This window comes from Bos indicus, chromosome 20 (genome assembly GCF_029378745.1).
Source record: "Bos indicus isolate NIAB-ARS_2022 breed Sahiwal x Tharparkar chromosome 20, NIAB-ARS_B.indTharparkar_mat_pri_1.0, whole genome shotgun sequence".
NCBI lineage: Eukaryota > Metazoa > Chordata > Mammalia > Artiodactyla > Bovidae > Bos > Bos indicus.
In genome coordinates, this window is record NC_091779.1 from 39,752,012 (window position 1) to 39,764,436 (window position 12,425).

The 12,425-nt window shown below is 46.5% G+C and overlaps 1 protein-coding gene across 2 annotated transcripts in view; it reads left to right on the forward strand.

Annotated features, from left to right (window-relative positions):
• The window catches only part of SLC45A2 (solute carrier family 45 member 2), a 46,818-nt gene extending 38,718 nt beyond the window's left edge, over positions 1-8,100 (forward strand). For both annotated transcript variants that reach the window (XM_019983100.2, XM_019983101.2), the window contains exons 6-7: positions 4,371-4,576; positions 7,834-8,100. In XM_019983100.2, the coding sequence (XP_019838659.2) occupies positions 4,371-4,576; positions 7,834-8,058 (431 nt within the window). In that variant the 3' untranslated portion in view covers positions 8,059-8,100. The remainder of the gene's footprint in view (positions 1-4,370; positions 4,577-7,833) is intronic.
• The last annotated feature ends 4,325 nt before the right edge of the window (positions 8,101-12,425 follow it).

The window sequence follows — 12,425 nt, forward strand, 5'->3', positions numbered from 1 at the left end:
CCAGGTTCCTCTGCCCATGGGATTTCCCAGGCAAAGAAAACTGGAGTGGGTTGCCATTTCCTTCTCCAGGGGATCTTCCCAACCCAGTGATTGAACCTGCATCTCCTGCATTGTCAGGCAGGTTCTTTACCACTGAGCGACCAGGGAAGCCCTTTGCCCACCTTGGGCTTCCCAGATGGCATTAATGGTAATGAACTCGTCTGTGAGTGCAGAAGTAAGAGACACAGGTTTGATCCTTGGGTCCAGAGTATACAAATTAAGAAGAAGGAAAAAAAAAAAAAAACTTGCAGGAGGCCAATTTTAAATACCTAGAATCAGGGAGCATTAGACTGAAAGGATTTAATAACTTATCCATCTCACTTTGTGCTCTCAAGATGTAGGGCAACTATTTACTACCATCCTCATTCTTTTAAGAGGAAAATATTTTTCTAAAAGTCATTAGCCTTTTAATTTTATGTCAATTTTAACTTGTTCTCCTCAAAGAATCCCTCCCAGGGACTCTTCCATTATCTATGTTGAGCTCCTACATGAATTTCATGGCTTTTGAAAATTCAAGAGCACGTTATTTTTTAGGACCTTTCTACTTAAAATCTCTCTATACAAGAATCCCTCCTATTTTAATAGTTTTTGAAAGTTATATTAATGTATAAACCTGTGATATTCCTAAGACAGTGAGTTAGAACTAAAATATTCTCTATAAAATACCAACCAGTGCCGGGGACCAGCCCCGGCTGATCCAGGGTATTCGAAGGAGAGACGGCGTAGGCGAAGATCAGGAAACAATTGTTTAACTAAATGTTAATTAAGGATATAAAGAGTAATAGAATGAGGATAGCTCAGTGAAGAAATTCAGTGGAGAAAAGAGGCTGAAATAAGGATAGCTCAGTGAGGAAATTCAGTGTAGAAAAGAGGCTGAATAATTCAGCCAGAAGGTAAGAGAAAGAACGACATGGTGAGACCAAGTTTCAGTGAACAAGGCCCGCACTTTATTTTCCAAAGTAGTTTTTATACCTTAAGTTATGCATAGAGGATAATGGGGGAAGGGGTAGAGTCAGGCAGCAAGCCAGGCTTTCTTCCTGCAAACTTATCATATGCAAAAGCTTAGGTGATTTGCATCATCTTCTGGCCCGGAGGCCTGTTAACATTTTAAGACCTTTTCTTCAGAAAACTTATTTTTCTCTAAAGGTGATTGGTCAGGAGCCACCCTCCAAAAGCATTAGATAAAGTTGCATTCCTACAGAGCAAAGGTGTGGTGGGCTATAACAAGAAAAAGAATTAACTCAAGGGTCCCAGGTTACAAACATTAAAGCTACTACTCACACCAATTATATTAATCAATACACTGCCAGGGACACAGCAGGTAAGGGATATGGAAACTTAGCAGCAAACATTGGCCCAACAAGTGAAAATCCCTTCACCAATACAATTTCTAATCAATCTTTTAACTATTCAAAAGAATCTGTGTTTACACAGTTTAGAACATCTCCTGCCTCTCACAGTTGGGAGGCTCTGAACAATCACATGTGGCCGGAAAAACCTATTCAGGCAGGCTAGAGGATTTCCAAAGGAGTTTGTAGGTTAAACACTGTCACACCCAGGAATTATTAACTGGAGCTGTAAGCTAAGTTTTTTCAGAGAGGTAGTGGGGGACAGCCCCCCGTAAAGTCAGAGGTGTAGGTGAAAGCACAAAGCAGAAAGTAGGCAGACTCTGATTTTGGGGGTAGATTGCTCGAGAATTTCCAGGGAGACTCCTGAGGCTTGATCCCGCCTTTGCGTATGCCAAGCCTCCTTCCTCATGACCTTTGCCAGAGGCGGAGCTCGCTCCCCGCAAACCAGCCCTGCCTAAAGATCTTCAGGGGCTCCCATAAGATAGAGTGGAGGTCCTGACCTTGGTGCTCCAGGACTCACCATCTGGCCTGGCTCATCCTTGGACCTCAGTCACTCCCAAGCAGAAACTCTCCCAATGACCCACTTCCCAGCCGGTCTCATGACTGTGTATTTATATTTGGTTTCTTCCGCCTGAGCTGCTGTTTCTCCCTCCCTACCCAGCCAGACCCAACTCCAAAATGCCCCTGTTTGTGCCATCTCTCAAGTCTTTCCCTCTGCACTCCAACCCACTCTGGGCAGAATCGATCATTTGCCGCAATTCCAGAGTACACTAGATAACCCTGTATTTTGGACTCATCACATAACACCAGGTTGACGACCCAGAATGTCTATCCAGAGGGACTTTGGTAGGGCAATCTGGCTGCTGAGGTAAGAGATGGGGGATGGTGATAAAGGACTGTTTTCAAGCTCCTTTTACACAGCAGGTACACTTAGATTGATGAGTATAGTCACACTGAGTACTGAAATATAGCCAATTGTTCATAGCATAGACTACTATTCAAAGCTGGGGCCTTAATCAGTCATTTCTCTCCAACCCTAAGGAGAGGCACAGTGTTACTTAGTATCAGACACAGCAGAGGGCAAGTCAACTTGGCTGACAGTTACTGATTTCGCTTCATTAAATAAAGCATTCTTTGCCAGATTTTCAGTCTTTGTAGTGAAGTTAGTTGTGTTTCCAAATATCTTTTTATCACCTTTTGCCTTCTTTCTTGTTGGCCCATCTACTTGGTGAGAGCATTTACCTAAAGAATACTGATGGTATCTTTCAGGTACTGAGACAACTTATATTCCATTTTCTGCATAAATGTAATCATTAAGCAAACTAGATTTACACTGCTTTTATTCTCAGCCTTGACAACACCCCTCCAAGCATGGCATGAATTTAATAGAGGAAGCAATGTTGTTCCTTTAACATTTCAGAATTCCAAATTGATACCAATGTAATACATAATAGATACAAATTTAATTCGCCTGCAATGCAGGAGACCCTAGTTCAACTCCTGGGTTGGGAAGATTCACTGGAGAAGGGGTGGCCTACCACTCCAGTATTCTTGAGCATCTCTTGTGGGTCAGCTGGTAAAGAATCCACCTGCAATGAGGGAAGCCTGGGTTCGATTCCTGGATTGGGAAGATCCTCTGGAGAAGGGAAAGGCCACCCACTCTAGTATTCTGGCCTGGAGAATTCCATGGACTGTATAGTCCATGGGGTCGCAAAGAGTCAGACATGACTAAACAACTTTCTCTTCACATATTTAATGCATAATTGATATAACAATAATACAAATGGAATACAGATGAGGTTTCTTGTCTATGCAATGTAAATCTAATAATTATTTGAATAGACATGGGAAATTTCACTCTTAAGTAGGCACATTTCTAGCTTCTATCATGTATCTATCTCCTGGGTTCATTTGTTCTAGAAGCATGGGGCAGAGGAAAGATAAAACTATGGATTAAAATAAATGATTAAAAAAGGAAGATAAAACGTTCTTAGGGATTTTCCCTACTGTGGTGAAAAACATAGGAAAATACTTTAAAGCAAAATTTTCAGTTTTAAAGAATGAGCTCTACCATGAGTCTTTTATGAGCAAGCCAAGTTTACCTGCTTCAAGGAGACCCCAGTGAAAAGTCAACCATATTAAGCAAAGTCTGTGTTTTTGAAATTATGATAGCCAATGTTAACTTGATGTCTTCTGTGTGCTTGGCATTTGGCTGGGGGATTTCACAGCTGTTTTACTTCATTTGATCCTAGTAACAACCGCCAGCAAGGATTTTACTAGTTCCATTTTTCTGATCAAGAAGCTGAGGCTTTGGAGAAGTTATAGAGCTCGTCCAGAGTGTGAGGGTGCCAGCGATGGGGAGGTGCCTGGCACGGCAGGGTCCCCTGACCAGACTGGGAAGGGCTGGTATGTCAGGGCCAGTGTCGGCAGGTGACGTACCTTCTTTACCTGCTTCTCAGGTTGTGGAGACAGCATTTGGGTGGGGCAGAAAAACTCAATGACTCAGCTTATTCCATAAACTCTGGTTGTGTTCATTTCCTCCAACCTGACTTTGGGTCAAGATAGACCTGGATTGTCATTTTGGTCCTGCTGGGATAGATCCCTGCGAATTAGAAAGAACTGCACTTTTCTCGCATGTCCTGCAGCCCCAGGGTCCCATAACAAAGGCGGTTTTCAATCATCTCTTCTGCATCTTGTTGCTATATACAACTGCCCACTACGCAGTACCTGGTCCTTCCCTGCAGAAAAGAAAATCAACCCAGGAAGGCAATCTCCAGCTCTCCTTTATGCAAAGGATTCAAAACTGATTCCCAAAACCAGCTGTTTTCAGGCATAGATAAGGGGGTTCTTTTGTTCCTGACTCAATATCAAAGGGAAGATTTAAAAAAACAAAAGTGAATCTTCAAAAGCAAAGGTTGTCTGAAATTATGAGACGTTGTGAGGCACTGCCAGCTATAATTTCTCCTTCTCTTCTCCCCACAGACTTTCAGAAAGTGTTGGTTCCCTGCATCGGATTAAAGGGTCTGTACTTTATGGGGTATTTGCTGTTTGGCCTAGGAACGGGATTCATCGGGCTCTTCCCGAATGTCTACTCCACCCTGGCCATGTGCACCTTGTTTGGCGTGATGTCCAGCACCCTGTACACAGTACCCTTTACCCTCATCGCTGTGTATCACCATGAGGAGCAGGTTTGTGGTCCAACCCCAGTGCTGAGTGACGTCTGGAGCCCCCTGGGAAGGCGGGGGAGTTGGGGGGGAGTACTTGGGAAAGTGTAGAGCAGAGCTGGAAAATATGGGTTCTTGAAACTGCATCACTAAAATGTCCAGCCAGATGCTACGATGGCCTGGCCAAGGCATGACCACGTTCCCAGCCCACCCTCTCCTCCTTACTCTGAAGCCCAGTGCACTTGGGAGCAGTCAGACAGGCACCATTACTCCCACTTGTCAGATTGGAAAAGGGAGGGTTGGTAATGCTGAGAAGCCAGCCCACAATCACACAGAGACAAAGCAGCGGAAACTTTGGGCTTCTGACATGTGCCATGTACCTGCAGTCATTTCTGGGTGCCACAGCGAGGGCCCTGGCCCTCAACCACTACAGAGGTTCGGTGCCATTTCTGGGAGTTACTGGTTGAGCAATATTTTCCTTGGAAATGGGGTTTTAGTAAGTCACGCCCTGTGTGCAGGGAGGAAAGCTGGTGGCAGCTGGTTAACTCTCTAGCTGCCTCAAGGGAGGCCCACCCCATCTCCGTTTCCATCTGGGAATTCAAGCCAGAGGGCAAGACTCCACGTGGCCCTAAAAAAGCATTAGGTTGGGAATTTCTGCTCTAAAATTACCACCTTTTCTTATCAAAATATGCAACTGTCCCCCTGAAAATAGGCTTACATTTCCCCAAATGTAAAAGCTAAAGAGAACAATTATCTTATTCATCCCAGCAGGAAACTGCAAAAACACTGAACGCATGTCCATGTGACTAGAACACTGGCCTTCTTTTTTATCATTTGATCTGGCAAGCGCAGTGGGGCAGGGTTGCACTAGGTGTTAAAACCTTTAAACAAGAGTTGTAGCTGTCCTTACCCCTGGGAGACATTGTCACTAATGTTTCAATGCATGGCAGGCACTTAGCTGCTAGAGATACAGCTGGCATTGAGAACCGCCCCTCCAAGACAGAGTTGTATGATACTAGGCCCCAAACACTGGAGAAGGCAATGGGAACCCACTCCAGTACTCTTGCCTGGAAAATCCCATGGATGGAGGAGCCTGGTAGGCTGCAGTCCATGGGGTCGCTGAGGGTTGGACACAACTGAGCGACTTCACTTTCACTTTTCACTTTCATGAATTGGAGAGGGAAATGGCAACCCACTCCAGTGTTCTTGCCTGGAGAATCCCGGTGATGGGGAAGCCTGATGGGCTGCCGTCTGTGGGGTTGCACAGAGTTGGACATGACTGAAGCGATTTAGCAGCAGCAGCAGCAGCAGGCCCCAAACACAGAGGCTATGGACTCAGAAGAACCTGGATTCAAATCGTCCCTCCCCCATTTGGCAGCTATGGGACACTGGGGAGTCATAAAGTGGAAAAAATAGTCATTCAGTTGTATCCAGTTCTTTGTGACCCCATGAACTGTAGCCCGCTAGGCTTCTCTGTCCATGGAATTCTCCAGGCAGGAATACTGGAGTGGGTTGCCATTCCCTTTTCCAGGGGATCTTCCTGACTCAGGGATCGAACCTGGGTCTGTTGCATTATAGGCGGATTCTTTACCGTCTTCGTCACCAGGGAAGCCCAGAGATCTTCTCCATTTATTTACTAAGTGTCACTCAAAATGAGTTCACTTTTAGATGGGAACTACAATGACATGGTTCAGCAGCCACAATGATGTGCACGCGTGAATCAAATGGCACCTGCCTACCTCACCCTTCACGCTTTCCCTATTTCCCCAACCCCCTACCCCAGGCCCCTACAGGTAACCATTTTCTTCAGATTTTTGTCTGTCTTTCTAGTATTTTTGAATGAAAATCTAGCAATTACAAATTGCATTTTCTCATTTTCCTTTTCTTATTCAAAGGATACTATGCATTTTCCTGCACAATGATTTTTTTAAATTTAATAGTGTAGGAATTATCGTTCAGACTCATAGAGCCTTAGTTTTCTAATCAAATGGGAATGATACACCCGCCTTATAGAATTGTTGGAAAATTAAATGAAATGAGATAGTATAGGTAATCTGCTTATCATAATGCCCCTGGCACCTTGCAAAGACTCAAAAAATGGTAGGTAGTAGTAGTATTGTTATTATGAGGTTAACGATAATAATATGGGCCTCCCTGATGGCTCAGATGGTAAAAAAAAAAAAAAAGTCTACCTGCAATGAAGGTTACTGGGGTTCAATCCCTGAGTCAGGAAGATCCCCTGGAGAAGGGAATGGCTACCCACTCCAGTATTCTTGCCTGGAGAATCCTCATGGACAGAGGAGCCTGGCCGGCTGCAGTCCATGGGGTCGCAGAGAACCAGACATGACTGAGGGGCTAACACTTAGGGGCTTCCCTGGTGTCACCATGTGCCTCTGGAAAGGTGGTAAGCATGAATGAAATAACGTAAGTGAAAGAGCCTTGCTCAAGCCCTAGCACGTATATGATACCTGACAAATGGCAATGCTATCAGCCAATTCAGACCAAATGTCAAATAGTAATTAAACATTAATCTACTAACCAAACAACAACCCTATTTTAAAAGGTTGAATTGCTTTTTTATGTTGCCTCACCTAACATATATCTGTGATTCAACATCCTCCTGAAAGTGTTTGAACTTTCAACTCTAAGGAAGGGATGAAAAGGGATATTTATTGTTCCTAATCCACTGTATTTATTGAATGCTTGCTGCTAAGTCGTTTCAGTCGTGTCCGACTCTGTGCGACCCCATAGACGGCAGCCCACCAGGCTCCGCCATCCCTGGGATTCTCCAGGCAAGAACACTGGAGTGGGTTGCCATTTCCTTCTCCAATGCATGAAAGTGAAAAGTGAAAGTGAAGTTGCTCAGTTGTGTCCGACTCTTGGCGACCCCATGGACTGCAGCCCACCAGGCTCCTCTGTCCATGGGATTTTCCAGGCAAGAGTACTGGAGTGGGTTGCCATTGCCTTCTCCATTGAATGCTTAGGAAGAGAGAATTTTGTGTTCTTAATCATTTAACTCTCATAGTTAATATTCAAGATTTTGTGGCAGGTAGGGGAAAGGCAGGGGGTGGAGCTTGAATCAAATAGCAGGGTCCTAAGGTTGTGTTGGAACATGTTTGTGTGCTGTGACTACGTTGGCATTGCAACAGCAGAGTTGTGTGTTTGTAACCACAGCTGCAAGTATCTGTTATCTGGCTTTCTAAAGAACAAGTTTGCTTGCTGACTCTGCCCTATGGAACAGTTGGCATAGATCAAATGCTGTCCCTGTTCTTGCCTTGCAGAAGCAACGGGCCCTGGGTGGGGGCCCGGATGGCAGCAGCAGAGGGCAGGGCCTGGACTGCGCTGCCCTCACGAGCATGGTGCAGCTGGCTCAGATCCTGGTTGGAGGTGGCCTGGGCCTTCTGGTCAACACGGCCGGCAGCGTCGTCGTCGTCGTGATCACGGCCTCTGCGGTGGCGCTGATCGGCTGTTGCTTTGTGGCTCTCTTTGTTAGATATGTGGATTAGGTCAATAAAGAGACATGGTCCCTACTTTCAGACACAGTGGCACATGCAGCATGAAATCAGTCTTTATCTAGCTCTGCGTGTTTTGTATCTGCCCTTTGGATGCCACGTATTATGACTTCAACTGCAGTTGCTGCTGCTGCTGCTAAGTCGCTTCAGTCGTGTCCGACTCTATGCGTAACTACCCCTTATTCCCAGCCAGCTCTGTCCACATCAGTCTCAGTATTTCAAGCATGACTTGTCTTAGGACAGACTGGGTCATGCCTCCATTCGCTGGTGGCAAAGGGCGAGTATGGTGACAGCACCTCCTTGCAACTTTCTCCCTGAGTCACTGCAGTGGAATGGGGAGGCAGGGTCTGTTTTCCACAGGGCATTTTAGGCCTTGATGAAACCTGAGACGCCGACTAACACACACTTGTGATGCTGGAATTTATCCTGTGATGTGATTTTTTAATTTTTATTTTTTAACTAGGGGTCCATATATAGACAGGAAGGTTATATTTTTCATCCAATGCATCATTATGCAAAATAAGGCTGGTGATTTGAGGTATTAATTCATTCATGTTCAATTCATATTTAACTCACTCATAATTAATTCATGTTAATTTATACTATCCCTACAAGTCTGCTTGAACATCTCATGCTAGAGGATTTCCCACTTAGAAACAGCTCATCTTGTTGATATAGTAAAAATCTTTCTCTCTAGCCTGCACTTTTGTTCCAGCCCCTGGAGTCTCAATGGAAGCCTTTCAAAGAACTGCCTCCCATTTCTCCTGTGATCCTCTCTTCTCCAAGTGAAGCAGCATTTCTCAGCCGTACCCCTTGAAGTTCATGATGGCAACATGGTTTAACAGAAAGACCGTGAACTTTAGAGCTGGGCTGGTTTGGGATCCTGGCTTTGCTGCTCCCCAGCAAGCTACAGAACCTCAAAAGCTGCACTTGTTCCTCTGTACATTTGGGGTAATATTGAGTTAGCCAAAAAGTTCATTTGAGATTTCTGTAACATCTTGTGGAAAAAACTGAGGGAACTTTATGACCCACCCAATACTTCCTACCGCAGAGAGTGGTGACCATTTGTAATACCTAAGCCGTACAGAGTGCTTACCACCATTCTCAGCATTTTACCCATGTTAACACAGCAATCTTGGGAGAACCTGCTGCTACTGATCTCCATTTTCTAGATGAGGAAACAGAGGCACAGAGGTTTATAGTTCTCATCTGAAGCTACACAGCTCCGAAGTGGCAGAGCTGGGCTTTGAACGCAGGCACTTGGGCTCTGCTGTTTCCTATAAGAGCAGCACTCAGCCTGGAGGCTGGCTGCTGGTCTGCACTTGATACATGACAACCATCGTCGTTATTTTTTAAAGATTCACCGTCCTGCTTCCTCAGGCCTAGATCTCCCCATCACCTGTCCTTCATAAGTGTTTTCTATATAATTCAAGATGTGCCTGAGTGGTGCAGAATGATTTGCCCACATGTTTCTCCAAGTTAAAACATGCTATATGGTTCCTTCTCCTGCCTCATCTTAGAGCTGGTTGTGTAATCGCTGCCTCAGATGAATTTGTAGATTATGGAGACCTCCCATGCTGGAAGGAAATTTGGAGACACAAAATGAGCTGCTTTTAGAACAAGGACATGGGGATTCAGGCTGTTGTCTGGCTTCCTGGTGCATAGCAGAATGGAGGGTTCGGTAGCGTGGCCAGGAGCCTGCAGTGTAGGCTCATTTGGGGAAGGGGTACTGCAAAGGAGAACTGTGCTCAGGAGTTCTTTGGGTTCCCTTTCACAAAACCTCTGGGGGAATGAGGGGTGCAGGTCCACTCCTAACGTTTGCATTTGCAGGGCCTGGGGGAGAGACCGCTGATGAAGGCCCCTCCCTCCCTTTCCCACCCTTAGCCCAGTCCAGCACTGTGAGGGCCCCTGTGGGCACCTTGACACCTGCACGTCCATAGCCTTCCCAACTCCCCACCCTTTACCACAACTGCAAACAGTCACCCTCAGCCTCCCCTCACACCTAAGGGTGCACAGACTCAGCGGTGTCTACCACCTTCAAAAGGAAAGGACCCACGAAGCCCTTAGAGACTCAGAGCCATTTAGATGGGGAATTCGACGTCTTGCACACCAAAGCATAGCCTGGGGGGTGGAGGTGTGGGGCTCAGGCTCCAGGCAGCTCCATAGATTCCTTGCTATGTGGGAAGGGGTACAGGTGGGAGTGGAGGATTGAGCAGCACTCTCTAGTAGGGGACCCGGGGTGGGGGTCCTGGCTGCCCAGGTCTGATGGCTCCAGGCTGCAGTTCTCTTGGTTGCCTCCCTTTTAAGAGCCTGATCTCTGTGCTCTTGGGTTGTAGCAGGGGGAGTGCTAGGGTGTGGGGTGGTATTTCTGGGGTACCCCTGTGGATCTGAACTCTTCTAGCTGTGTAGGGTGGGGCAGGAGAGGAAGGAGGGCAAGCCTTACACCAAAGTGGTCACTCCTTCCTTTCCCTGCCCACACTTGCCACCTGCAGAACACACACAGCTTCCTCATTCAGCACCAGGTTCTCTGGGTTCCCACAGTTTATCCCATTTTCTCCAGATTAATTTTTTTCCAGACTGAGCTGAGCTTTCTTCTCAGACCTCAGTGTGCTGTGGCTCCACTGACCAACCTCTGAGCCTTGTCTCCCTCCTGTTCACAGTGGCACTTATTTTCTGTCCAATCCAGGCCCCCTGCCTTCTATCAGTGTGTGTGTGTGTGTGTGTGTGTGTGTGTGTGTGTGTGTGTGTGTGTTTGCGCACGCGCGCGCGCGTTTGTGCTGTTGCTTCAGTCGTATCCAACTCTTTGTGACCCCATGGACTGTAGCCCTCCAGGCTCCTCTGTCCATGGGATTCTCTAGGCAAGGATACTGGAGTGGTTGCCATGCGTTCCTCCAGGGGATATTCCCCACCAAGGGATCGAACCCCATGTCTTTTGTGTCTCCCGCATTGGCGGGCGGATTCTTTACCGCTAGCGCCACCTATTGGAATGAAAGTGAAAAGAAAAGTGAAAGTGAAGTCGCTCAGTGGTGTCATATTCTTTGTGACCCCATGAACTGTATCTCGCCAGACTCCTCCTCCGCCCATGGGATTTTCCAGGCAAGAATACTGGAGTTGGTTGCCATTTCCTTCCCCAGGGGATCTTCCCGTCCCAGGGATCGAACCCTGGTCTCAAGCACCGCAGGCAGACTCTTTACCATCTGAGCCACCAGGGACGCCCACTATTAGAATATACACTCACAAATGAAATTATTACATTCACCAGCAAAAAGATCCCATCTTCCCCAGTCTTCCTTCCTCCTTTTCCCCCTCATGTTATCCATCCAAGAGCAGCAAGGTCATGACTGACTTAGAAGAGGACCCAGGGAGGACACCTGCTCCCAATCCCACACAGGACCCCTGCCCTGGGCCTAGGATGAGAATGAGCCAGTGCTCTCAGGGCCTCACATGACACAGGAAAGGAAAGGAAAGGAAAGGAAAGTGAAGTCACTCAGTCGTGCCCGACTCTTTGAGACCCCATGGACTGTAGCTTAGCAGGCTCCTCTGTCCATGGGATTGTCCAGGCAAGAGTACTGGAGTGGGTTGCCATTTCCTTCCCCAGGGGGATCTTCCTGACCCAGGGATCAAACCTGGGTCTCCCTCATTGCAGGCAGACGCTTTACCATCTGAGCCACCAGGGAAGTTTTTCCACATGACACAGCACACAGCCTTAATAAAGAAACAGCATCCGGCCACCTCTCCTGCCTCACCTACCTGTTCTTGACCTCTGCAACATTTGGAAATGGAATTATTTGCTGATTTCAGTGTGTATCTTCTGATCATTTCTCCAAGCACTGCTCTGCTGATTAAAGATTTTGAAATGAATGACTGGGTGGGCTGAAAGGGTGACCTGCAACTGAGAGCCGTCTTCCCTGGACCCCCAAGGAAGTCAAGAGTAGTCATCTGTGGCCAACCACAGGGCATGGTCTTCATTACAAGTGAAACTCTTTTCAGATGGAACACTGGGTGGGCTATGGGATGGAAAAGGGAGCTAGAGCACACACTCTCTGTCTCTCTCTCTCTCTCTCTTTCTCACACACACACACACACACACACACACTCACACTTAAGTGATACTTTACTCCTTGAACTCAACTTCATTGAGATTTGAATGAGCAGATAGAATCCAATTTTAAAAGACTTTAACCACCTTAAAGACTTTTAAAGGCTTTTAATCTACCAGGGCTTCCCTGGTAGCTCAGCTGGTAAAGAATCCACCTGCAATGTGGGAGACCTGGGTTTGATCCCTGGGTTGGGAAATCTCCTGGAGAAGGGAAAGGTTCTCACTCCAGTGTTCTGTCCTGGAGCATTCTATGGACTGTATA